The sequence below is a fragment of the Camelus ferus genome, chromosome 5 (genome assembly GCF_009834535.1).
Source record: "Camelus ferus isolate YT-003-E chromosome 5, BCGSAC_Cfer_1.0, whole genome shotgun sequence".
Taxonomy (NCBI): Eukaryota; Metazoa; Chordata; class Mammalia; order Artiodactyla; family Camelidae; genus Camelus; species Camelus ferus.
The window spans coordinates 17,131,153-17,158,693 of record NC_045700.1 but is presented as its reverse complement, the minus strand read 5'-3'; the positions used below and the strand labels follow the sequence as shown (position 1 = coordinate 17,158,693).

Sequence of the window (27,541 nt, the reverse complement as noted above, 5' to 3'; positions counted from 1 at the left end):
TGTGCCTCTGAGCCGGCATCAAGATCTCCACCAGGAGCTGCCAAAGCCCCACGCTGCCCGGGTTGCCCTTGGGGAGTGCAGGAGAGGAGCACACCCTCGAACCCAGGGCCTGGGCCACATTTCTGTCCTCCCCCGGCAGGGGCCAAGTGCGGGCCTTCTGTCCAGTGGCCTTTGTTGGTGGATAAGCTCTCCCTGGGAATGATCCCTGCTGTAGGTGAGAGTGTTTTCTAGGGGAATTTATCCACGACCACCTGTCAGACATCACAAGCTCCCAGAGAAAAAACTGCTGGCAGAGGAGTCCTGCTAATATGAACTAGCTCTATTTTGTATTTCAGTAAGTAGGCAAGCCCACTTTCGTAGGCTGATGCCAAGCTCCCCTTCTCAGCTAGAGAAATGCAGACAGCAGGCTTCTGGCTTCCAGGAATTAAACTTCTGGTTTCATGGTGCCCAGTGGCCAAAAAATGGAGCTGAGGAGATTCAAACACAAGTTTTGCCACTGAGAGGCATTCATGCTTTCATTCATTGTTTGCCGAATTACAAGTCCTGTCCGTTGCCCTGTGTGCCCAGAAGAAAGGAGCTCACAGCAAGAGTGGGTTACAGTTGGCCTGAAACAGACTCAATGGGCTTCACACTCTTACCCTCTTCCTCACATGCCTCCCTGCCCCCCGTCCCCTACCCTCCAGCTCCTGGCAAAGAACACTGAGCACACAGCAACCAAAACCCCATCTGGCTTCAGCAGAAGTGTTAAGTGCACCCCACGATCTTCCCTCCCACAGAGGAAGTCACCTCTATTCTTTCTCAGTAAGAACTGTATTACCTCTCCGAATGCACTGGTTACTCTGCAAGCACCGGTCACACCAGTCAGTGTTTAGTCTGCATCTTACTGACATTTCAATGGCCTATCAATGCCCACCTTCAAATACTTTTTTTCTTGGCTTCTAGAACATCGCACTTACGGTTTTCCTTGTACTTCAGTGGCTACTCCTCAGTCTCCCCTGGCCGTCCTCCTCTTCCTGATCTCTGGTTCAATCCCCAAACCATCTCTTTGCATTGTATCCACTCCCAAGGGGTCTCACACTGTCCTATGGCTTACGTACTATCTGTATCTGAATTTCCCAATTTACAGCACAAGCCCTAACCTTCTCCTTAAACTCCAAACTTACATAATCACCTGTGATTGTATTAGTTATCTATTGCTGTGTAACACATGGCTCCCAAATTCAGCAGCTTAAAATAACAAGCATCATCTCACACAGTTTCTGAGGGCTGGCAATCCAGGAGTGGCTTAGCTCGGTAACTCTGGCTCAAGGTCCCTCAGGAGGCTGCAGTCTTCTGAGGCTGGGGAGAATCCACTTCCAAGCTTACTCACATGGCTGCTGGCAGGAGCACTCAATTCCTCAGGATGAGGGCCTCTCCCTAGGGTTGTCTGTGACATGGCAGTCAATCCCCCCCCCCCCCGACTGAGTGATGAGAGTGAGTGAGAGAAAGAGAGAGAGTGGGGGGATGGGGGAGAGGGGGACCTCAAGACCAGTATCTTTTATATACTAACCTTGGGAGATACCAACACTTTTTCAGTGTTGTGTTGCTCACAGAGACCAGCCCTGGTATAATTTTTCGGGGGGTGGGGATTACACAAGGGTGTGAGTACCAGGAGGCAGGAGGTGGGGAATCACTGGAGTCACCTTAGAGGCTGGCTACCACAGGTATGTAATTGGTATCTCAAAATTAACACATCCTAACTCAAACTCTTCACTCACACCATCCCCCAACTTGCTCTTCCTCCATCTTCTCCATCTCAGTAAATGACAGCATCATTCACTCAGCTACTCAGGCTCCAAACTTTCAAGACCTCCTTGACTCTTCCCCATAGCCTCATGAATTCTATCAGCAAATTCTGTTCATTCTGCATTCAAAACATACACCCAATCCGATCACCTTTACCCTCTCCGCTGCTCCCACTCCAGGCCAAATCTTCAACACTCCTAACTAGTTTCACTGCTTCCTCCTCATTCTCCAGAACACACCAGCCAGAGTGAAGATTTTCTAAATGTCAGATCACAATACCCCCCACCCCCATTCAGAACTCTACACTGGGTTTCCCTTTCAATTGAGAGAACAAATCCAAACTCCAAATGCTCTGTGTTATCTGGTCCTTGTGCGTCCTTCTTTTCTTCACTCTCTTCATTTCCTCTACTCTCTATAACCACTGTGGCCTTTTCTCTCTGCCTCCAACACACCATGCTGACTCACACCCCTGGGCTTTTCTTCTTTTATCCTCTGTCTGGGTTCGTCTCTGGGCACCCACCAGGCCGGCTCCCTCACTTCATGCAGGTCTCTCTGCTCAGTGTCACCGCCTCACAGTGCCTCAGAGGCCTTCCCTCATCACCTGCCTAAAAAGCATTCCCTCTCCTCACAGGTAATTTGATGACACTAGGTGTCCCTTCACGTCAACTCCACGAGGGTCTCTTACCTGTCCTGTCACTGCTGTATCCCCATCTCCCAGAACAGTACCTGGCGCATAGCTGGCACTCAGTAAGCATTTGCTGAACTAATGAATGGGACATAAATATAAGTGCTTCGAGAGTTTTAAAAATCCCAGCCTAAAGAAAAATCTGTATTATTACAGTGGTACAAGAATATGCAGGGTGGGAGGGTCCACGTGAGGACACTTCATGTCAGTTCCACAAGCACTGGTCAGGCTTTTTGCCACACACTGCAAAGCACAAAGGAGGGGGAGAAACATTGGCGATAACTGCTACTTGCCAATTTAGTACAAGTTCTAGGACGTGTATATATTTTCTTAGCCTTCCAATCCATTTAGTGTGGTCTAAAACCCACCTGTCACCCCCCTGGTTCAAACTCTTCAGTGACTCACCACTGCCTGAAGATGGAGCCGGGAACTTCTTGCTGTGGTTTACGCAGAACTTCTAATCTCAGTTACCTCACCGTCTCCATTTCTTGCCTCTTTCTACTCTGGGTACCACACCCAGCCAAACTGAAATTCTGGCTATTCTCCAAAGACAGATTTTCTTTGTTTCTGGGGTTTTTGGGGTTTTTTTTTTGCCCATTCTGTTTTCTCTGCCCAAAACACTTCCTTTGCCTCCCTGTATCAGTTAATTTTGCTGCATAACAAACCACCCAACTCTCTCCCCATTCTGCAGGCTTCTTTGCACGTCTCAGGGTCCCCAGGAGGAAGAGAACACAAGTCCCAACGTGCGGATAACTTTTCAAGTCTCTGCTTGGTAACACTCCACTGACCAAAGAAAGATTTGGCTAAGTCCAGACTGAAGGGCTGGAAAAAAAACTCCGCTTCATGAGAGCAGCAGCACAATGACAATACACTAGGGGCAAGAAGCAGGGAGGGAGGGAAATACATAGTTCATCTTTGCACACAATTTCCCGTACTTCGCCACCTCAGCTCCCACTCATCTTCTGGTCTCAATCTAGACATCATCTCCTCTAGGAAGATTTTCCCGATCCCTAAAGCCTGACTGAAAAACTTCTCCCATTACACCTTACATTCACTATTACTGCATGTGTTAATCTCCACCACCAATGAATGAATGAACAAATTACTATGAAAAACGTTGGCTCTCCAGTTCATACAGTTGAGCTGACTGCACTCTCCATTTTCTGGCAATGTAACATCAGTCTTCCCTGCCTGACAGGAAGGTCACTGAAAGGAGGGAGTGTGTTCTTGTTTCTGTCTTACCTTCACTGCCTAGTACAGTACTTGATACAAAGTAGGTACTTACACGTATCTGGAAAATAAACAAACACATAACTACAATAAAAGTAAATGGGGTAACTGCCATTAAAAAAAAGGCACAAAGTATTTGAGACCCCTGCAAGACTCAGCAGGCTGCAAATATTTAGGAAAGTCTGAGACAGCATATAACTAACTGAAGTAAGGACAAAATGCCCAGTAGAGGGGAGAAAAGAAGAGAGTTAGCCAGAGAAAGCAACACTTTCCCTTTTATTGGATTCACAACACCTTTTTAAAATCCAACCTTCTCTTTGAAAAATGTTATTAACTTCCTCATTAGAAAGCAGACAAATTCTTGCCCTGGAAAGGTGTATTTTCTACTTGGTACAGCACTCAGTCCTTGGGCTCACATGCAGCTTACCAGCAGAAATCAAGTCCAGCATCCCAGAGGAAAGCGCTGCGGAGGCCAACAGGTAAAATCAACTGGGACCTCCCATAGCTCATATATACATATATATATGCATATATATATACATATATATGTACACACACATTTACATTTTATTTCTTTTACAAAAATAACAGTTTACACAGCTCTATTAATTCTTTAAAGTTACATAGACAAGGTCTATTCTTCAGTATAACCATTTTTTACTTTGCTTTAAAGTGGGAATTTTAGGCCTAAAAATAGATTTAAGGTTACTGAACAGAGGCCATATGGCAACAAAGACTTAACAAATTTTGATCATCACATAATTGGAAATATGTTGCTATTACCCTTATGCTGGGTGCTACACATCCCCATTGATTATTTTCATTTTACCTAAAATACAAAAGCAAAACAGTGCACTGAAGTAATCTATTCATTACATAGCACATACACTAAATTATACTAACTGCATGATAATCGCTATGTACGGAGGCTATATTTTTAGCATGTGCTCATTTCTACTTCATTAAATACAGTATCCAGCCAGCAACCACAGGAAAGGGGATGCATGCTGTACAGCGAGGAAGGGAAAAATCTGCAGGGCGCTATCTTACAGGGCCACAAAGACAGACAAGTCAGACAAACACACCTTACAGGACACATCAGACTAAATCTGCAGTGACATTTAATGTATGGTCTTTATCAGAAGGAATACATTTACGTCACAGTTGTAGGGAAAAACACATAGACTGAAATTCCAGGCTTTCTCTGAGAAAATTCAAAATGCTCAGCAAGTTAATTAGTACAATAAAGATGGCCATCAGGTGACTGAACAGAATGTCATTTAGTATTTTAAAAACACAGATTCTGGGAATAGAAGCTACCACCAAAATATCCAGAAATCTGAGTTAACGGATACTCTACTTTGCATACTTGATACTAATAAATATAGTAAGTGTTTACAGAGACTATGAATACAGGGCAACAGCCTAAGAGATAGTCACAGAAGAGAGTAAATGAACATAATCCTACCAGAGTGAGTACAGAGAACTGCTATTGTTTTTAGTCTTCCCCTCCCCTCAAACAAGGGTCATCTCTTTGGGGAAGAAATCTTTCAACAGCTGAGGCCCACCCCTCTGCCCCCACCAAGGTACAACAGAGCCCAGTGGAAAGTCTTTCAGATGCTGGTATGATTCTCCATCACTGAACTGGACAGGTTCTCTTCATGGCCTCTAGTTCTGACACAGCCTCCCTCCCACGAAGGGGTCAGCACTGTCTCTGAGGCCACAAAAGAGGTAACTCTAGAAGAATCAGAAGAAGGAGGTATCTGATGAAAAGGCACCTGCAAGTCTGAAGTCCTCTTTGGTGAGAACACTGTACATGCGCTGAGGCAGAGCTCGGGAGTAGGGGGCAGGGCGGGGCACAGTGGTGCGCAAAATGAGCTCCCGGCCGGCTGGGGGCGGGAAGTCCGATGCCGAGTTCGGCCTCCTCTCTTCCAGGGACCCCATTCTCTTCAGGTCCTCCTCTGGCGGAGCCATGGCTGCAGCCTTGAAGAGAATCAAATGTCAAACTCAAGAGCAAGTGGAGTGCTAATCTCGGATCATTCTGAAGGACAGATGAACAAGCATGATAAATACATAAAAATGTTCTACATTACTCAGTAATGTAGTCAATTATGTTATGATTGCTCAAAAATCACAACAGAAAATGCAAGAAGCCTGAAACACTGCACGAGCAGCCAGAGATTACAAATAAACTGGTGACAGAGACAGAGGGATAACGACTGCCAGACAATCTGCTTCGGAAAGTGAGGGTCTTATTCAAACGTCTGATGAAGAGGGACAGTGGAGCTGTGCTGGTTTCTATATATTTCTTCTAGCAACGACCCAAGTCCAAGTCTGGTGTCCTCAGTCCAGTAAAGGAGCTGCTTCTCTCCAGAGTCTGGAAAGATGATTTTTATTTCTTCTTTCAATTCTTTTTAAGGTTCCTTTGCCAAATTAAAACTGGGGACATTGGTTTTGTTTGCTCAGTGACTAATGTGATGCAGAAGTGATAGAGGTTCATGAAATGTAGCAGTGGCCAAAAAAAAAGAAGTTTTAAATATTAGAAGCATCTATTTGTTTATTAAAATTGCATAAAATACATATTCCATTGAGCTTTCATTTTAACTCTGATCACTGTATTTCTTTCACAATACCATCAATTTGGCGAAAGTAATTCTTTGGGCAATGGAAATATGAAATCATGTTAGGCTAAACATCAGCAAGAAAGGTATGCTAGATCCAGACTGTTAAACAGGTGGTTGGTTAGTCTTAATGACCTCATGAAGTTACAGGGATGGGAAGGAACGAGGAACTATGAGGGACAAAGGCTATTTTGTTACCTCATCAGAAGATTCAGTCAGCTTGTGAAAGGGTGAGAAAAGAAACAGTGATGAAAAGGAAACAGGCAAGATGGTTTAAAAAGAGCTAGATAAGAGATTTCAAGATTATTTCAGAGACAGCATGCACTACATTAAGGAATATGATCCTATCAAAAGAATATCAAGACAAAAACACACAAAAACCACATACAACACACCTAGGTGTCAAACTGAGCAGACAAATCCCACTACTCATGCATCTGATGGCTCAACAGGTGACATACCATGTACCACTTAATGGGGAAATGATTCAGCAAAAATACAGCTCTTTTACTGAAGATTAAAATATTTTAAAAAGTGCTCATGGCTTAAAAAATAGATCAATGAATTTTAAGATTAGATGTCTGAGTTATTCAATTTAGCAACATGAAAAGCAAAATCCAATCAGTTTGTTTGCTGAATTCAATTTAAATATGAATATACCACTGACACATGTAATCATGAAGTTTATTAAAATGCATAATTTTAAAGTTCTAAATATGTAAAGTTGTATGCTATAAAATTCTCAGAAATTAAAAAAATTTTTAAATGTTAAAAATCTTGATTTATTAGTAGAATTAATAAAAAGTATTCATTAATTATGAAAAATTACATGAATAAACTTGAATGGTTTCTATTAGCCAGACATTTAAGAGCTGAGTTTAAAAATGTATCAACCAGGTGCTTGCTATATGGATTTCAGTCTGCCAATTCCCTAAAAACATTTACTACAAGGTTTGAAAGTTTGAAATACTTTAAAATTATATAATGTGGGATCAATGTATAATTCAGTAACCATTAAAGGGAATTAGCTATACAGTGAGGCCAAGAAGATGATACACTTCTGTGTGTACTGATGTAGAAAGATAATTACATTAAGTGGAAATTAAGAACAAAGTAAATTATATAATATCCTATTTTATAAAATTTATATATATTTGTATATACTAGATGTTAAATAACAATTATCATCAGTGGGTAGTGAGACTGATGTGATTAATTTTTAGTGTGATTAATTTTTTTCTTTATAATACTCTACACATTATCCAAATTTTTAAAGGAAGATTTTACTTACAGTCTGGGGGAAAGAGGCCCTTTCCATACTGGGGAAAATAATTTTGCTTAACTATTTACAACAATGAGAATGTTACACTCTCAGCATTAAAAATATAAATACTTTAGATTTTAAATCCTCTTAACCTACAGATTTTAAAAAATGAGGAAAGAATTTTTGCAGTATGAGGAAAATTCGTGTTGGTGTTAACAAGGAAATGTGCTTGTAAGCTTCCAGCTAGTAAATTGGAGAAGATATTTTAGGATGTGAAAACAAACTTGGTTTTTGGGTTCATGCCAGAGACAAAAACAAAATAAAGTAAGCATCTATTGTTTGCTAGAACTCTAATTTATAATGAAATAAAATACTTGGTTTTTAACTTGAAATCCTTACACTTAGGGGGCCACCCCATAAATAATCTCAGGGTTTTATATTTAGTTCTTGCTAAAAATTCAGAGAAGTATATTTGGCTATGATTTTGAATATTTTAACTAGGACGCCAGACCAACTCAAAGGAGATTATAAAGTATTTATTTCATGTGTAAACCCATGAAAATTCTTTTTCTTATTTGATTGTGAGAATTACACCTTCAAAACTGGGTCATTCTAGTGTCACCACGGTGCCATATAGGGGGCAGCCTGTACTTGGTACATTTCAAAATACTTTTTTCAGAATCTTTAACGAACCCAGAAATGAGAATCATCTGTAGAATGCTAGTGACTCTTAACCAGATCAGTACAGAGAGAATCAACACAAAGTATAACTAGTACCATCCACATAAAAAATCCAACATCTTAACAGTTTTAGAGTGGCACAAAGTACTATGTAATTTTTAAACCTTTATCTTCATCAGTAGAGGTCATGACAAAAGTTTTCAAATTGGGCTTTACTTCTGTGCTGAAGATTTATTTCCATGGTCCTAAAAATCTGAGTCTTGCTCTCTTTCCTAGGAAACCTCTCAAGTTATATCTCTTTACCATTATAAAAATAGTTAGATTTACTAACTTCATACATAAGCTAAGTTGTGAACCCATTTGCAGTACATGGAGTTTAAAACTGGTAAAACTAAATCAATCTTCTAATCAAATTAGGAAACTATTCTAATTCAAAAGTAGTAAACATTTTTTTCCACAGCACAGCACTGGTCATTGCTAACTAAGCCCCTATCAGATTCTTTAACAAGAGATTTCAGATCATTCTAACTTCTGAAATTTAGGTACTAAAATAAACTTACCACTTTACTTAAACATGTAAGAAAGTAGATGGATTTCAAAGACTAAGAAGTCACTGTGGAGAGTCATTATTTCTTCAAGGGTCAAACCCATTGTTCAGTTAGCAGCTGTATAATCGGCCTATGTGGGGGAATCAAACAGTCCTTACTGAGTAGAGGCCTGGAGAGATCGTGATACAGACAACCAGGGATCTCACATACCCTCTGAGCATTCACAAACAGCTTGTGAATGATCCTGCCAGCATGTCCTCTTCCTGCGCCAACAACTAACACTTCGGGTTGCTCCAGAAGGCAATTCACAAACCTAGGAGAGAGACGTAATGAGAGGACATGAAGAGAGCTGCTCAGTTCACCCTGGGTCAGTCTCCCTGATTAATTTTGTGGACAAACCCAAAAAATGCTACTTGTGAACCCTACTAAGGCTGGAGTGGAAATTTTCTAGCAGGATAGACTGGCATTTGGAATTAAAATTGACTCAAATGACAATCATAAGGCCTTTCAACAACGTTCACAAAAATTTTTTAAAGCCCATGTCTGTCAAAGTGTAAAAAGAAATATTCCGTCTATTTCTTTCAGACTAGAAGTTTAGAAAATGCCACAGTAAATAAAATCTTTTTTAAAAAGGTTTTTAACAATAAAAATCAAGTTTAATTTATACAGCAAAGCAATGATCCATATTTCTCATTTTCTTTTAAGGTGTGTGTGTGTTTGTGTACACTTAAATATATGTTTTGCTGAGCAAAATCTCAATTGTAAACCAAGCCATTATGTGCAGGAAACACTGTACTTCCAAGTATATCACAGATAACGTACAGTAGAGCTAAAAGAGTTGAAGGCAGAGAGCCACCAAGCCTACACCACCTGCTCACTAATTCATACTGTTATTTTAGAAACAATTCCTTTGATTAGAGTGTATTCTTCTCATTCAAAAGGAAGGAATTTTCAAGAGCAAAGAAGGCTGGGAGAAAATTTCACTCAACAAAAGATATATTCAAACAAGAATTTGTAAAAAGCTATAGCAAATGCCCTGTCATATAATATTAATTATTTAACATCAATAATGCCATTTCTTGTGGAAAGGCTGATGAAAATTTTAGTTATCACAAATTCAAGCTGCTGAAGTAGCTAATTTGGAAACACTTTATCACATATTAAAACAACATTGTCCTTTCAAGTACCTCTGGCAAAAAATGGACAGGGACTCACACTGACAGGGTCCTTTCAAAATGGTCCAAGTCTGAGAAGGAGGAAAAGACTGACCCAGTCACTTGCCTCATCCTGGAGAGGCCATCTGGTCACTCTTTCAAAACATTCACAAGGCTCAGAGGACATGCACATTTGCTACCACAAATCTTGCTTAGAATTAAATAAATAACTAGGAATATTGAGCAGATATACAGTTTTGGTACACCTCCCCTGTACTTAAGGAACAGTGAGAGCAGAAAGCAAAGGACTGGGGCATTTCAAGTACAAAGAGTGACTAGCTAGTTCCTCCACAGGCAACTGCTCCAAGAGCAAACAAGGACATTCCTAGAAAAAGAGACCTGGTAGACTTGGCTCTAAAAGTGGGAAGAATGGAAACATGTGGCAAATACTCAGAAAAACAGGAGAGGTCAAATCCTATGATAAATAAATATTCCTCTATCTCTAGCCAATGCTTGTTACAAATAATATAGGACCACCACAAAAGAATCTCAGTATTATATGAAAACTGTCTAAAGAGAGTGGTGGCTTTTCCCACCACAGACAAAAATGAGTTATTCAAATAGCAATTACCTTTCAAGATCTTCCTTTTCCTCCTCTTGTTCGCATTTCTCAGTTCCAAACTTGGCTTTCAGTGAGCGGGCTCTAGCAATTATAGCTTCTACATTAATAATTTGATGGATGATTTCCTAACAGTGCAAAAGGGAGAGATGTATATTGGAAGACAGCAAAAAAAAAAGCAAAGCCTTTTAAAAATTTACCTTTAAAATAGTCATTGCCAAGTGGGGAAAATGCTTGGCAAGATCAGACTTACTTCCAATTTCTTGTCTTCTGGATTGGGGAAGTGCAAAACTTTACTGGAATGAGATATTATCTGCTTTATAATCTTCTTAACTGAAGAAATGTTTTCCAGACTTTCTATTTTTAAAAAGACCAAAGCCATCATTAGGTAAGTTAGGCAAAAATCTACTTTCAATTTGGAAAGGACCTAATGACTAATCAAACAAGACATTTACCTTCTTCCTTTACCTTGAGTACGGCTGCATGAATTACACAAGGTAACAGGTGCCGAGCAAGGTCTGCAGGTTTCTGTACTGCCAGATAGTGCAGCACCTGAAGGAGACACACAGAGTTAAAAAAAAAACATTCCATGCAGTTGTCAAAGAAGAAAGCAGCTATTTACAAAATTAAAAACTCTGTACCACTGAACTCATATCTGTAACAAGAGTAGAGAAGACCTCTCTTCTCTTAGTACCTACCCCTAACTCATTCAGGTAAGTAGCTACCACTTCCAAAGGTAAGAATAATGTTACTGAATAGAGCTAAAAACGTCAGTCTTTAATAATGGTAAATACTCATAATGTTTTTTCCTGCTTCCATATGTAATACGTGCAAATTAAGAAAATACAAAGAAAATTAAAACCACCTGCAAATTATACCTGCAAATTATACCACCTAAAGATAACAACTATTACTGGTGGAGCGTTTTCAATTCTAGGATTTTTTAAGATTTCAAATATACACAATATATTAAGTGAATTAATATTATATAAAATACTGTTTTGTAGCCTGCTTTCCTAACTAAAGATTTCCTAACATTGCTAGTGACCTTCTGCTAATTTTTTTGGTTTGTCTAAGTTGTTTTCATTTATTGTTTTTTCCAAAAATGGAAACTGTTTTATTATTCTTCTGACTGAAAAAACAGAGAGAGAAGTACATGTTAACATATGGACCTTACCTTTAAAGTCCTTATTCAACAGTGGTAAAAGACAAGATAAATATAATCTAATAATGTGAGCCTGGCTGATAAATGTTCACAAATCTCAGAAGTAAATAAATAAATACAGAGAAGTATAATGTAAAAGTTCTCTAGAAATCCTACTTCCTAAGGAACAACACATTTTTGTGTTTATTTTCTCAGACTTATTTTTATGCCCATTTAAACACAAAGATACAGATAAAAATGCAATTTCTTAACAAAAACTCATGATATATATACACTTTCTTAACTTGCTTTGTTCATTTAATGATTTATGATTTTTCTTATTTGGCTTGGAGGGTTTTGTGTGTTTTGAAACATTTTTAAAATTAAGAAAACACAAACCAGAGTATTTTATAAATAGTTTAAAGAAAACACAAACATTTGTTTACACACCAATCAGCTTAAGAAACAGAAGATTACTAATACTTTCCAAGTCCCCCATGTGCCTCCCTGACCAAGTCTCCCTTCCTCACGCTCCGCACCCCAATGGAACTACTGATCCTTCTTCTGCTTTTCCTCATAGTTGTCTCCCATACGTATATAACCCTAGATATTGTGTTGCTTAGTTTTATGTGGTTTTAATCTGTATATAAATGTAATATTTCTGGTTATGCCCCTCAGTGACTTGTTTTCACTCAGCATTGTTTCTGAGATGCACTGATCCGTGCTATCATTTATTTATTTAACTGCTGCATTAAAATGTTCCTCCTCCATCCCCATTTTTGGGCTATTACAAATAATGCTCCTGTCACATTATTTCATACGTTTGCTGGTGCCAATGCGGAGGAATTTCTTCAGGGTATGTATCTAAAAACAGAATTAGGTTATGTATAAGACAATGCCAAATTATTTTTTAAATACTCAAGTCATATTCCAATTCCTTTTACTAAGTGTTTCAACAGATTTACATTCTTACATAAAGTAATCAGAGTTCCCATTGTTCTACCTTCTTATTAAAATTATTTCAAACTTTTTCCTTAACTTCAGAAAAACAAATTTGCAAGAATATAAAATTTTTGCATATCCTTTGCCTAGATTCATTTGCTAACCTTTTACATCCTCTTATCACATGCATCTCTTCTCTGTATGTGCATACAATACATACTTTTTTTTGAAAAATTTGAGATCAAGTTCCATACATGATGTCCCTTTATCCCCAAATATCTCAGTGTGTGTCCTAAAATTATGAATGTTTTCTTACATAATATAAATTATTTTGATTATATAAAGTAAATTTAACACTGATCAAATACTTTTTTTAATATTCTTAAATTTTGCTTTAACTTAATTGGGAACTAATTCATATATATTTTTTTCTTTTTTGGTTTTATTAGGTAGATTACAATTCAACTGCACATATACATTATATTCCATGTAAATATATATACTGTATACTGCACTTTTTTTTAGTTTACATACATGTACTGATCATTGTTTCTAAAAACAGATTAGAGCTTTAGCTTTTTAAATTTACATAGTTATCAAAGGAATAAAGGCAACTACAAAATAAGAATCAACAGAATGTGGTAATCCAATCATAAAGGACAGTGTGTTTACACATATTCAAGAACTCAATCATCTAAGTTATAAATAATAAGTAGTTCATCTGTGTCCTTATTATTACTATTATTTTTTAGATTCCTCATATAAGTGATATCATATGGCATTTTTCTTTCTCTTTCTGGCCCACTTCGCTTAGAATGATGATCTTCAGTTCCATCCATATTGCTGCAAACGGCATTATTTTATTCTTTTTTATGGCTGAGTAGTAATAAAAAACACTGATCAAATACTTTTAATCTAACCTATTATCCTTAGCAGAATTTTGTCAAATGACAGAATAATGTCTGTTGTGACCTCTCCCCACCACTATACAGGATCCAGCTAAGGGTCACGCATCGTCTTTACTTATCCTACCTCTTTAATCTCAGTGAATCTGGAAGTTTTCCAGTCTGTTTTATAACATTGACATCTTGAGTATAGTCATCTTCCCCTTTGTGGTTAACAAGATTCCATATTTTAGTCATATTTCCTTAGTTTAAAAAAATTGAGATATAATTTATGTACCATAAAATTCACCACTTTAAAATGTACATTCAGTGGTTTTTTAGCATATTTACAAGGTTATGCAACCATTATCTTAGTCTAGAACATTTTTATTACCCCCAGAAGAAACCCAGTACCCAATAGCAATCACTCCCCTATTTCTCCCACTTTCCCTAATCCTCTGGCAACTATTAAACTAACTTTCTTTCTCCACGGAGCCTACTCTGAGTATTTCATATAAATGGAATCATGTAATCTCTGGTCTTCTGCTTCTGGATTCTTTCACTTAGCATGCTGCTTTTAAGGTTCATCCATGTTGCAACATATATCAGAACTTAATTTTTATGGCTGAATAACATTCCATCATACAGATATACCACATTTTGCATATTCATTCATCAGTTGAAAGACATTGGCATAGTATAAGAGACAGATCTAGTTTTACCTTTTTCCAAAAGGTTATTCAGTTATCCCAAGACCATTTATTAAAAGGGCCACCCATATCCCAGTGATCTGAGATGCCAACTTTTATCATATACTAGATTTCTACATGTAGTTATGGACTTTGTATTCTGTTTCATTGAGCTGTCTACTTATGTGCCAGTATCACATTAATTAAATAGTGAGGCTCTGTATGATGCTTTAATATCTGATTGGGTTAGTTGCAACCCTCTCCCTCCCTTTCCCCCATAGCTCTCTTTTCAATCTGTTCTTAGCTATTCTTGCATGTGCTTTTTAAACAATTCACCCATTTAAAGTGTACAATTCAGTGGTTTTAGGTGTATGTACAGCCAAAATCATAATTTTAGAACATTTCCATCACTCCAAAAGAAATCCTAACAGTCTACTCTCCAAACCCCTGAGTCCTAACTTGCATTTTTATTTTTCCAAGTGTGAACTTTAGTACCAACTTGTCTGCCTCCAGGATAAACCCTTTTTGCATTTTATTGGGATTGCACTAAACTTATAATTTAGGGAGAATTGAACTTAATGATATTGAGACTCCCTAACCAAGAACAAGAGGTATCTTTCTATTTGCTCAAGTGTGTTTTTCAAGAGTGTTTTCTTTATTTAGACTTCAAACATTTCTTGTTAAGTTTATTTCTAAGTATTTTAGTATTTTTTTACCTCTTATAAAGAAAATGACATTTAAACCTTCAAAATGGCTATTATTTGTTTATATTAATGCTACTAGTTGGATATTAACTTTATATATTCTGTTGTTTGAATTAGTTTTATCATTTAGATTTCTCCAGTCTCCAGTATATTGTCACACAATCTGCAAAGAGGAAGTTCTTTTTCTTTTTAGCTCCTATGCCTCTGCTTTATGATGTAACAATTTTCTGCTTAGACCTATTAAAGCAGTCAATTACATAAACAGATTTTCAAATAACCATCCTTGCATTTAATTAACATGTGTTACTTTACTTTTGGGGGTGGGGGGAGTTTATGTCTGTCTGTCGGTCTGTCTTGTGGATTGAACTCAGGACTTAGTGCACGCTACACTGAGCCATACCCTCCCCCCAACATGTTATTTTTTTAAAGTAGTAGTAGTCTGTTCACTTAGGATTTTTGCATTCAATTTCTTAAGTATTACTGATCTGTAACTTTTTTTTAATATGTTATCTTTATCAGGTTTAGATACCCTTGTTATAGTTACTTCATAAAAAAGACTTTGGGAAATTTCCTTCAACTACTATGCATTGAAACAATTTATGCAGCATTGGAACAATCTGGTCTCTCACCACTTAGCTGAATTCGCCTGTGAAGCCATCTAGGCCTGCTGCTTTTTTATTGAGAGCGTGTTAAAAGTCCCCTTGTATTAGTGTGTTTTGATCTGCTTCTCCTTACATCTCCTATGGTTTCTGTTCTATACAGATGGTTACTTTCTTATCCAGTGCATAAACATTAACAATTGTATATCCTTGTTCTGAAATATCACTTTAGACTATAAAGCATCCTTATCTCATTTAATTTTTTTCTGCTTTAATTCTATTTTGTTTGCCATCAGGATCATAACCTCTGCTTTCCTAATGTTTTCATTTACCTGGTAAATCTTTGTCCATTGTTTCTTTTGTAGCCTTTTTGAGTCATGGCATCCCTTGTTTACAGCAGAGAGTTGGGTTTTATATGACAATCTTATATTGTAGTTACTCCGTATGTGATATGCTCTTTATTATGTGTGTTTCTCTATTTGGTGTCCATTCTTTGCTTCAAAAAATTTTGTTGTACTTAGGAAGGTTTTGTTTTTATTCTAGTTGATATCCTTGCATTAATACCATTTATGCTGCCCTTAATTCCCCTATGTCTCTATTTTATGAAAGGGTCTGAAAATTCTAAATGGTATCCCCTGATTACCACCTATTGTTTATGTAACAGTCAATGATTTCATTCTGCTTTCCTCCTCCTCTCTTTTTCCATCCCAACTTTTCTAGTTGCATTCTTTCTACTTTGTCCCAACATACAGTTTTAACATATTCTTCTTCTACCCATGTCCCCATCTAGCTTTAGTCTTAGCTCTAAAATTAAATCAATGAAATGCTCACCATAAGCCCTTTGCCAAAGTCTCCCCAGTCACCTCTTGGTTGGATAAATTCATCCTCCTATACTATGTTGTTCAATAAAGCAGCCACTAGCCACATGAAGCCATTTAAAAATCTGGTTCTTATTATGCTAGCCACACTTCAAGGGCTCATTAAAGCCACACATGGCCAGGGGCTACCATTTTGGACAGCATAGCTATAGAACACTCAGAACACTGTGGAAAGTACTACTGGACAGAGCAGCTCCAGTGGATTCCCCAGGAAGGGTGCATGTATACAGCTGTATGTGCAAAAACTCAGAGAAAACATTTTTATAGCCTTGACTACCTGGACATGTTGGTAAAACACAGTATCTTTAGTTTTTATTTTTTGCTTTTTTTTTTTTTAAACACTGCTCCACATTGCTGTACTTTTGAGAAATCTGTTAACTGTCTAATTCTCTTTCCCTTGTAAATTATTTTCACATTTTTGCCTGGAGGACCTGAGAATTTTATTTTTTATTATTTTTAAAATATTTAAAGTCTAGTAGTTTTACAATGATATAGTTTGAGTTCACTACTCTTAGCTTCCCCCTGCACCCAGAGAGCCCTTTCAACATGCAAATCCAAGTTTTCTTTTATTTCCAGGTTTTCTTAGGTTGCAGTTTTAAGTATTAGTTCTGTTCTACTGTTTCGATTTTTCTTTTTCAAAGACTCTGATAAAATGAATATTATCCGTCCTTTTCCTGTCTTGCATTTCTACTACTTACTCTCCAATCCCTATGACTCTTTTATCTCATTTTCTTTCTTTTGGCTGTTCTGCTGCTTTTCCTTGATGCCTGTTATTAAATTTAAATATGAACCTATTCTCTGGTGGACCCCACGTAATTTAGTCTTTATTTTTGATATGGTTGTCTTTTTCTTCTAGTTCTATGCTGAGTTCAATCAGCAGTAGTTTCATTTCGTGGGGGTTGGGGGTTCATTTGTGCCCCTGTTTTTAGTATTTCTGATTAAACATAATTTTTCACATCCCTCCCTGCTTGTTTGAGAGTATCTGATTCAGTCTGGACTATTATGTTACAAACTTCTTCTCCTTTGTGATCAACTTTCTGGGAAATGTTTTTATTAGCTGAAATGATCCAAATTGCATTTTCTGGGTTTTTTTGTTTTGTTTTGTTTTTTTAGTAGTTTTGTGTAGATATGGTCTGCTCTTTACTATTACTGGTCATGTCACAGTCTGAAAGTGCTCTCTTTTGCACAGTTTATTTAATGGATGGTGGGAGATGCGGGAGGTTGATATGCTTATTTCAGTTTCTATAGGATCTTTAATTTTCTCCATATTTCCTTCTTTGCCACCATTACTTTATCTCTAAGGGGTACATCATTCCTACTTTGATACCTGCTTCTTCCTAAGGCAGAGTCTCTCCGAATGTCCACTTTTAGTCCTGCTTATTTTCAAGCCCCTTCCCTGCAGCCAGTGCTATTAACTCTCAAGCCCTATCTATCAGCGTTGAGCCTTCTGGCACTTAGTATTAGGAGCAATCTTTCTGAGGTGACTGTGCTCCATCTAAGTCTTCTTCAGCTTCATCTCAGCTCTTCTTAAGACCCCTTGTACCCACTCTCTACACCCACAAGCTTACAACAGTGAGATCTCCACTGGAATTTGGCTTATTTCTCTACTTGGTTAATTCAAAGATCACTGTAATCTATAACTTGTAGTAATGCTGAAGGCATGGATTTGTTTCCTCTACTTATTAATTTCATGGGGTTTTTGGGAGGTGGGTGGGTGGAAGAGTATGTGAGACAACTTGGTATCAGGTGGCTGCCACTTTCCTCCAGAACTCTAAATGTTTTTTAATAATTTCAGAGTAGTCTGCTGAATGATTATACCATGATTTATTGAACAAAGCCTTATTTTTGGAAACCATGGCTGTATCTACTTTTTCACTAAAAAACTTTCTTGCTTGCACATTGAGCTTTCTGTATTTCTCATTATTTCCTTAATAAAAATTTTTGGTAGAATTGTTACATCAAAGGACATTATCATTTTCAAGGCCTTTGACGTATGCTGTGAGATGGTCCAATGATAAGCATTCTATGTAAAATAAGCATGTCTTATTCTTTGGCCCATTTGTAACCAGTTCTAAAATCTTAAATGTGAGTATCAGTTACATAAAAGACTCATTATTTCAATGCTTTGCTTCCCAGGTATGTCCAAAGCTCTCATATCTATCATAGTGAGTTTTTAAAATGCTAGAACAACGATAAGCAGTCTAGTGTTAGAGACCCAAACTCGAGTTACCTTTTCTGCTTCCCGTGTATCATCGAAGAGTCTCCTCTGCCTTCTAGCAGGAATTGGCTTAGCTGTTTCCCAGGCTTCTACCCACATATTGCTTGGAATCTTCATTCGGGCACTCAGTTCTCCTTTCAGAACCATGTTGCCCTTTTCATCAATCACTTCCTCTTCAATATAATCCCGGGGTGAGTACCATCTCACAAAATCTTCCAGAAAACAACCTGGATTAGCTGCCTAAGATAGGCAAAAAAGTTCAGCAGAATCAAATAAAAATCAACAGTTACCGATAAACTTGTTTTCAAGATTATATTTTCACAAAAAGCGTATCAATTCTTTACAAATTCTAGTATGTGACTTGAGTTTGGGTGTCACCTTTAAATCAGGTCAGATGTTAAAGTACCAAAAATGTTTTGTTTTTACTGTCTCCATTTTATAGAAAAAGAAAACATTTTCATTTGATGAGTTTGGAAATAAAAGTCTGGTGTAAAGTGAAAATAATTCTCTTCAACAGACTAAGTTTTGTAAGTTACTTTAAAATTACAGAATAACTTCTCAATATTTAGAAAAGAATCAAATAAGCTCAAGTCAATTAAATAACACACAACATGATCAGAATAATAACACAATGATGGAAAAGTTCTGCTTTTTTTCCTCAAAAAAATCAGTACTGGCACTACAATAAATATCAGCTAACCTCAAAAATGTTCTATCCAGCCATCAAATTCTTGTGCTTTATATAACAAATTACCATCATGTAAATTGTTTTTGTGCTATTAAGGAATTGGAATTCAAATTATTGTTTTTCAGGCTTCTGAAACCAAACTAATTAAAGTTTTATTTAGTCAATAATTCTACAGAATTAACAGTGATGTATGTCAAAATCCTTTAAGTAACTACATTCGAGGCTGAAAAAAAAGGTGTTAGTAGTAAGTCATGGAGATCCTTCTGCAAGTGCCCAGTAATGTATTAGTAGAGTACTTAGGATGGGCAGCCCCTTAATACTCAAAGGATATGTATACACACATTAAACACACACCTTCTTGGTTATAATTCTCTACAATATATTCTTCCTGCTATGAACACTAAATTTAATTGCTTGAAATAATAAGCAATGTTAAGCATTACCAAAAAATGCTATGTAAAAGGTCATTTTCTTTCTTTTTAAATTAAATTAACCTCAGACCAAAATGAAAACCAACATGATGAAAATGGTCAGCCTTAAATTGGAAGAGCAGAACTGCCAATTTCTCCTTATTGAGGCTCTCTGGCTACCAGCTTAACCATCCCCACCAAAGTAGGAAATCTCCGAGGGGATAAGAAATCCGAGGAGAGTCCTTAACTGACAGTTAATAACAAAAACTTCCGAGGGCTATGATGTCATGGCAACATAAAATTGCTGTGAACTGCAAAAGGTCAAGATTACTGTATGACTCAGGATTCATGCACAAAGATTGGATATTAACCAGGCAACACCACACCCACATGAAAACAGCTCAGAAAAGTAGAGAGATAGGCCTTGAATGAAGAGAGTGAACCCGAAAAAGAAAATACTGAACTCCTATACAGCAGAATGTGTTAAAGAAAGACATTTCACACCAGAATTCTTCCTTCTGGTTGTCCTTACTCTACCAGGCAGAACATAGCACTAAAAGGAGAGGCCTAAGGCTAACTTCAACTACACCTGATCTTCCTTCTATTGTTACAGGTGTGTACTCCAAGGGAACGCTCCAGAACAGGCCCTGTCCTTCTGGAATTGTGAGGTGCAGGTACCTCAGGTACTTATCAGCATTTATCCGAAGCTGTGGGGACTCTTCCACAGCCCCTAACACCAAGTCATCCCTATACAAAACGGGAAAGTTAACCTTTCTATTTTAGAGTGACTACATATTTCCTTAAATACATTATCTGATTCCCACATATGGGCAGATGTGTAAGTTGGTTATGTAAAATACAATCTATCTTCTGGTTAAAACAATATTATTGTAAGAGATCTGTACATTACCCAGGTTAGTCCAAGAGTCTAATGGACCAAGAAGCACAGTGTTAAAAGAATTACATAGAACCTCACCATAGGGTGTGAATGTGTTTCTGTGGGGAAAAGCTTTTCACAGTTCCAATTAAGAATTTCCTCCTGTATATGGCTCCACAAGGACATTGCAGCAGGACAGGGACAGATGACTACGAAGGCAGCTAGAGGTCAGGTTAAAAACAATAGCTGCTATGGAGGCTAGTACTTCCTACTCTCTGCACATACCCTAAGCCAATTCCTTTCTCTATCTTTTTGATTTAATACATACCCTGAGGGCCTACTGGCTTTTCTTTATCCACTGTACCAACTATCTGTTTCAAAACAACACATCTCTCTGTCTCACGGCAGAATAGAACTCAAAGATTTTCTGTATCTCTCTTGTCTCTAAGGAAAACATGCAGCTCTGAAGAGGTTTACTAAAGATACTTCTTTTAGGAAAGACGGAGAAACAGGCAGGGAATAAAAAGGCTTCCTTTTATTGTCACTTAACTCTGTTAGCAAGGAAGACCAAAGAAGCATAGGTTTTCATGAAGTGTTTATGCTGAAATATCAAACTCAGGCTGGCCTACATAGCACAAAAGCAGGACTGAGTAAGGGCTATGGAATGGAGAGATGGAGGAGAAAAGTCTGGGCGTGGCAGACCATTCAGAGCATCAGTAATAGAAAAGGAAAGCTCTGTGGCCCACTGGGCTACCCTTTTTTTTTTTTTTAAATATATATGGACTTGCCTCTGCTTTCAATAGTAAGTAATTCAAAAACAAAAACTTTATTCATCCCTGGGTTTCTAAACTAATAAACCAAATGTCACCATTCTCTGAATCCTTTGTCTTCTAGATATAGGCCTATATCTAAACCTAAAATATTCTTCTCTAGGAAGCAAATGCCTACTCATCCTATACTGTGACTCTTCTGAGAAACCTTTCATGACCCCTACTCAGTAGAGTCAGTCACCTTTTTGACCTTGCTTTCCTAAAAGAACATAGTAATTACTGACATATCCCCTCCTACCACCTCAACAGACTGTAACTGAGGATAAACACTGCTTATCTGACCACAGTGTGAGCCACAAAGTAGGCAAGAATGAAGCAACCTATGTAAAATCCTTGCATTAAATTGCCTGAATACACACAAAGGAAGAAAACACCCTAATACACATACAGAAATGATTCAATTCTCAACTTTCAGCCATTATTCAAAGATTGTTCCTCTCTTTTTTTAAACTTAAGAAGTTTGATCACAACCTTGAGGGAATGAAGGTAGGGTGTTGTAACTACTAATGAAATCAAAACGTTTCATGAAAAAGACATTCAGACCTTCATACCACTTTATAGAGTGACCTTCACAGCTTCATCCCAGAATAGCTCAAAGCAGACTTCTGAGCTCTGGAAGTGTGACCCACCTTAAAAGACTCCATATCTGAGAGCAGACAGGCACTCTGCATGCGTGCTCGGAGGTGAGCCCCTTCTGCTGATGTACCTAATTTAGCTAGAACCTCTGACTGCTCTTCTAGCAGATCTTCCGTCATAGGTGCTGGTTCCTGTGAAGCACAAAAGGACAAAGCTCATGAACAGCTTTTTGTAGACAAAGCAGAAGTGTAAAAATAGAATAAAAACAATTATTTCAGCTCTAGCAGTCACAAGATAGGTATCCAAAAGAATTCAGAATTCACAAGTGTTTTGGAACCTACATGAAAAAGTAACAAGTTAAGAATAAATAAGACTTCCAGCACCCCCAACCCAACAGGTAAGATTATAATGTTTCCTCTTGATGACAGCTGAAAGAGGAATTGGGATGCACTGAACATTTTCCTGCCTATTATTGATAAAGAAATTAAGTCCTAATGATATTTTAATGAATGTCATTATTAGTTACAACAAGGTTTTTATTATAACTAGTAAGAGAAGAAAACAGATAATACATGAAAACAAAAATAAAGGCAAATGAATTGAACCCCAACTAAAAGCCCCCAAACAACTGTTTTATGTTGGAGGAGTTGCTTTGAGTTTAGGTTCTACATACATTTAAATTACTAATTCCAACAAGAACTTGTCAGATTTTTGTTCTGAGAATTTTTTGTTCTGAGAATATATTAGTAGTAACGTCAAACAAAACAGCAGCTAGGGCAAATCTAAAGGGAGATACAACTGTAGAATCATTAAGAGTGACAGAAAACATTTCAAAAACTGTTTAAAGGGGCTTAGGAAAGTTCTCTGAGAATGGATCCCATTATACTTTATATTTTAAATATGAAGAGCTCAACAATCCAGAAACTAACCAAACAAGTCTTGCCTGCTTTGTTGTTAAAGCCAGAAAAACATGAACTCTTCTATTCCTAGATAACAGGGTAAGACCTAGCAGAAGTAAGCATTATCAATAAATAGATTTCTTCTCGATTTCAGGAGCTTACTATAAAGCAAGTTCTCTAAGCCTCAGTACTACTGACACTTTAGACTGGATAGATTCTCTGTCGTGGGGCCTGTTCTGTGCATTGTAAGATGTTTAGCAGCCTATCTCTGGCCTCTGCCTGCCGTTGTAGTACCACTCCACTTCATGACAATCAAAAACGTTTCCAGACGTTGCCAAATATCCCTGGGGGACAAAACACACTCCCCAGTTGAAAATCACTACTATAAAGATAAATAATTTTCACAGATATCTGTCAGAAATAAAGTAGAAGCATGGTAAAGGTATAGCATTCAAAACACAGCAACAAACAAAAGAAAATACTTTTTTCTTGTATTATCCTCATTTGTGAAGTAAACCTAAAGGGTTACTTTCAAACACTGCTAGAGAGAATATAAATCTTCCTGGACAACAATCTGGCAATCAATACATGGTAAGCATTTATGATCAGGTCCTCTGACCCAATAATTCCGCTTCTAGATATATCACTGCAGCATTATTTGTAACAGTGTGAAAATTGGAAAGAATCTGAAATGTACAACAATGGGGAAATGGTCTGATACAGGAAAAAATGAAAAGGAACTACTTTGACAAGTGATCATCTCTGGATTATGGAATTACAAGTTCTTGTTTCGTTCCTCTACAATGAACATACATCACTTTTGAAGTCTCACAGTGATATCTGAGGTTGAATAACAACTGGTAAAACAGTATGACAGAGTGGTTAAGAGCTTGGGCTCTACTTCAATAAAAATATATAAAAAGCAAACAAAGAAACAAAAAAGATCTTGGGCTCTAGAAACTACATGACTGTGTTTGAATTCCAGCTCTGTGGCCTGGGGCAATTACTCAAGCTTCCTGTGATTCAATGTGGGGAAGAATAAATCCTGGCACAAGCTCAATAAATATTTGCAATCAGAGACAAAATACTCAGGTTGTATTATAAGCTTCTTACTCTACTTTCCCTATGATATCAAAGTACCTCAGTCAAATTAAAAAATTACATGAATCTCCAATGAAGCAGTACACTCAAGAACAGAAGCCTCATTATTTTCATTAAAAAGGAACTACTTTTTTTTATTAGTCAGTTTACAATGTTGTGTCAATTTCTGGTGTATAGTATAATGTTTTAGTCATACATGTGATCACTGAGAAGTGATAGGGCATTTTATATGTGCTGAAATTACAGGCAGAGATAAAGTGCCTTGCCCAGTATCACCAGGGGCAAAACTCTCAAGTGGCAAATGGAAGAGACAATCTAGGACATCTATTTGATGCTGACTTTGAGAACTGTTAGTTTGGTTCTAAGCCACTACCTAAGAACTGCTCTAACAGATTCTCCACAAATTTCTGTTCTAGCCCTGGTTCTAAAATACTGGCTAAAAATTTTAAGCCTTCCCTAATCATAAATTTTAGGTTGACCTAAGCCTACATGAAAGGAATAAGGGAATATGTTTAAATTCTTATGAATCAAGAACCTATATAAAGTCTTATTACTTTATTGATTAATGCACATTTTATGCTAATTTCTAAAGTTTGAAATTATAATGGTTTCAACTGGGATTATTTTGAATTCCAAACATTTTCTATAAGTAAACACAGAATGGTTATAATTTAAAATTTAAAGCACAAAAGTAAAACAGACTAAAAATTTGCCTCAATTTACCTAAAGGTAAGATAAAAATTATATAAAATTCTAGAAAATGCAAAGTAACCACCTTTTAGAGAGAAAAACAAGGCTCAGAAAGGAAACATAGCTTGTACTAGCAATACAAGTAATAAAAAGTGGTGGTTGGGGGAGGGTGTAGCTCAAGTGATAGAGCACATGCTTTGCATACACAAAGTCCTAGGTTCAATCCCCAGTACCTCCTCTAAAACTAAGTAAGTAAACCTAATTACCTCCTCCCTAAAAAAAAATTATTTTTTTTAATGATAATAAGTGGTGGTGCCAGGACATAAATCTAGTTCTCCTGGATCCCAAAACCCAGGTCTATGCCACAAGACCTCAATATCAACTGCATGCTCCCTAACAAAATTAGAAAAAATAAACACTTGGTTTCTAACATGAAACTATTTTGTCCTAATACTAAAAGTTAGTGATGAAATATCTAAAATATAATTTACTTTTTAAAAACTATAATGAAGCAAAAAGATAAGGCCTGTCAATCAAAAAAACCCTAATTTTGTAAATGATAGCCACCTGGAAAAGAAATAATGTAAGCATGGAAATAAAGTTAACAGTATTCAGAAGAAAAGCTAAAAATTCAGTGCTTATTTTGGACCAGACACTGTTATTCACTTATCACATACTGTTTCATTTAAAATTCACAATTATCTTATGGTTATATCAATATGCAGGAAAAACATCCAATAAAACACACCACCTCTTCATAACAAAAACCCTCAAAAACTAGAAATAGGAGAGAATTTCCTTAATATAATATATGATACCTATACCAGATACCCTCAGTGATTATCATATGCTTTCCTTCTGTGACTGAAAATAATAACAGAATGTCCACTATTCAACATTATACTGGAGGTCCCAGCCAGTGCAATAAGGAGTGAAAAAGAATTAAAAAGTGTGCAGGTCAGAAAATCAAAATTCAAATTATATTAACAGATAACATGACTGTGTATACAGAAAACTCCAAATAATCTACAAACTACTATAAATAAGTGAATGTAGTAAGATTGTTAGATTCATGGTCTATATACAAAAATTAACTATTTCTACATATCAGGGGAAAAACTTTTAATGAAACTTAAAAATACCACTTATAATATTTGAGAAATTATAAATAGAGATAAACCTAATAAAAATACATAAAACCTCTAAATTAAAAACTGAAAAACACTGATAAAGGAAACTAAAAAAAACATTAAGTAAAATGAGGGGCATTTCATGGTCATGGGACTAGACTGTTAAGATGTCAATTGTCTCCAATTCAATGCAATTCTAATTCTAAATCTAATTTGATATAATATGAATTAAAATTCCAGGAGGATTATTTTGTATGTGGAAACAAGCAGAGTCTCAAATTCTCATAAAAATGCAAAGAACAACTAAAATAATCCTGAAGAACAAAGTTAAAGATTTATACTATAAGATATAAAGACATTATAAAGTTACAGTAATAACAACAGTCCATTATTGGCACAAGGATAGACACAGACTAACAGAATAGAATAAACAGTCCAGAAATAGACCAACACACATACAGTCACTTGATTTACAACAAAGACGTCACTGCCACTCTGTGTGGGAAAAGGCAAGTCTTTTGAATAATGGTGTTGGAACACAACTGCACATCCTTACAGAAAAAAAGAGAATCTTAATCTCTTCCTCATGCCAAACACGGTAAACTGGAGCTGGATCACAAATGCAAATGTGATAGATAAAATGATAAAGCTTCCAGAAGAAAACATAAGAGAACATCTCTAGGACCTTGGAGTAGTTAAAGATTTCTTAATGGAAGACAAAAGCAGTATCCACATAAGAAAAATGTTGGTAGATCAGACTTTACTAAAATTAACAATGCCTATTCAACAAAAGGTGTCATTAAGAAAATGAACAGGCAAGCCACAGTTTTAGGAGAAATTGTTATAGGTACATCACCAAGAAAACATCCAAATGGGCAATAAATATATGAAAATGTGTTCAGTGTCATCATTATTCATCAGGGAAATGTGAAATCAAGAGAGATTACTACATACCCACCAGAAAGGCAAAAATTAAAATGACTGAAATTATCAACTGTGCAGAGAAGAGTTAACATAGCAGGCCTCAGACTACTATTCTCAGAAAGGCCTGTTTGCAAAGGCTGGCTTCTAGGAACTTAGATTTTGGCAGAGTCCCACCATACTCAGAACTGATACAAATGGCTCACTGTGCCTAAACTGTACAAACAATATGGTTTATGCTGAACACCTGCTTTCCTTCTGGGAGTTTGGAATTTTGGCACTTGCTAGGCAGAGGGTGCCATGTGACTAGTCCCCAGTAAAAACCCTGAGCACTGAGCCTCTGAAGAATTTCCCAGTACACAACATTTCATGTGTGGTCACAATCTATTGCTGGAGTTAAGTGCATCTTATGTGACCATACTGCGTGGAGACTCTTAGAAGCTTGTGCTTGGTATCCTCTGAACTTTTGCCCATGTGCCATTTCCTTTTGCTGATTTTGCTTTGTATCTTTTTTTTGGCGGGGGGGGCAAGGTTTTTATTTATTTTTTAATGGAGGTAGTGGAGATTGAACCTAGGACCTTGTGCATGCTAAGTATACACTCTACCACTGAGCTATACCCTCCCAGCTTTGTACCCTTTTACTGTATTAAAATTATAGCTGTGAGCATGACTATCTGCTGAGCCCTGGGAGTCCTCCTGGCAAATCATTAAACCTGGGAGTGGTGTTGGGACTCCTGACACACCAAATGTAAGAGATTATGTGCAATAAACTAC

The 27,541-nt window shown here is 37.1% G+C and overlaps 1 protein-coding gene across 1 annotated transcript in view; it reads right to left on the bottom strand.

Annotated features, from left to right (window-relative positions):
• Window positions 1-3,951: 3,951 nt before the first annotated feature.
• Window positions 3,952-27,541, bottom strand: part of RAB3GAP1 (RAB3 GTPase activating protein catalytic subunit 1) — a 94,887-nt gene continuing 71,297 nt past the window's right edge. Inside the window, 8 exon segments of the mRNA XM_006186775.3 lie at window positions 3,952-5,683; window positions 6,520-6,540; window positions 9,025-9,127; window positions 10,600-10,715; window positions 10,841-10,944; window positions 11,043-11,139; window positions 18,658-18,885; window positions 22,080-22,217. Of these exon segments, the coding sequence (XP_006186837.1) occupies window positions 5,447-5,683; window positions 6,520-6,540; window positions 9,025-9,127; window positions 10,600-10,715; window positions 10,841-10,944; window positions 11,043-11,139; window positions 18,658-18,885; window positions 22,080-22,217 (1,044 nt within the window). The 3' untranslated portion in view covers window positions 3,952-5,446.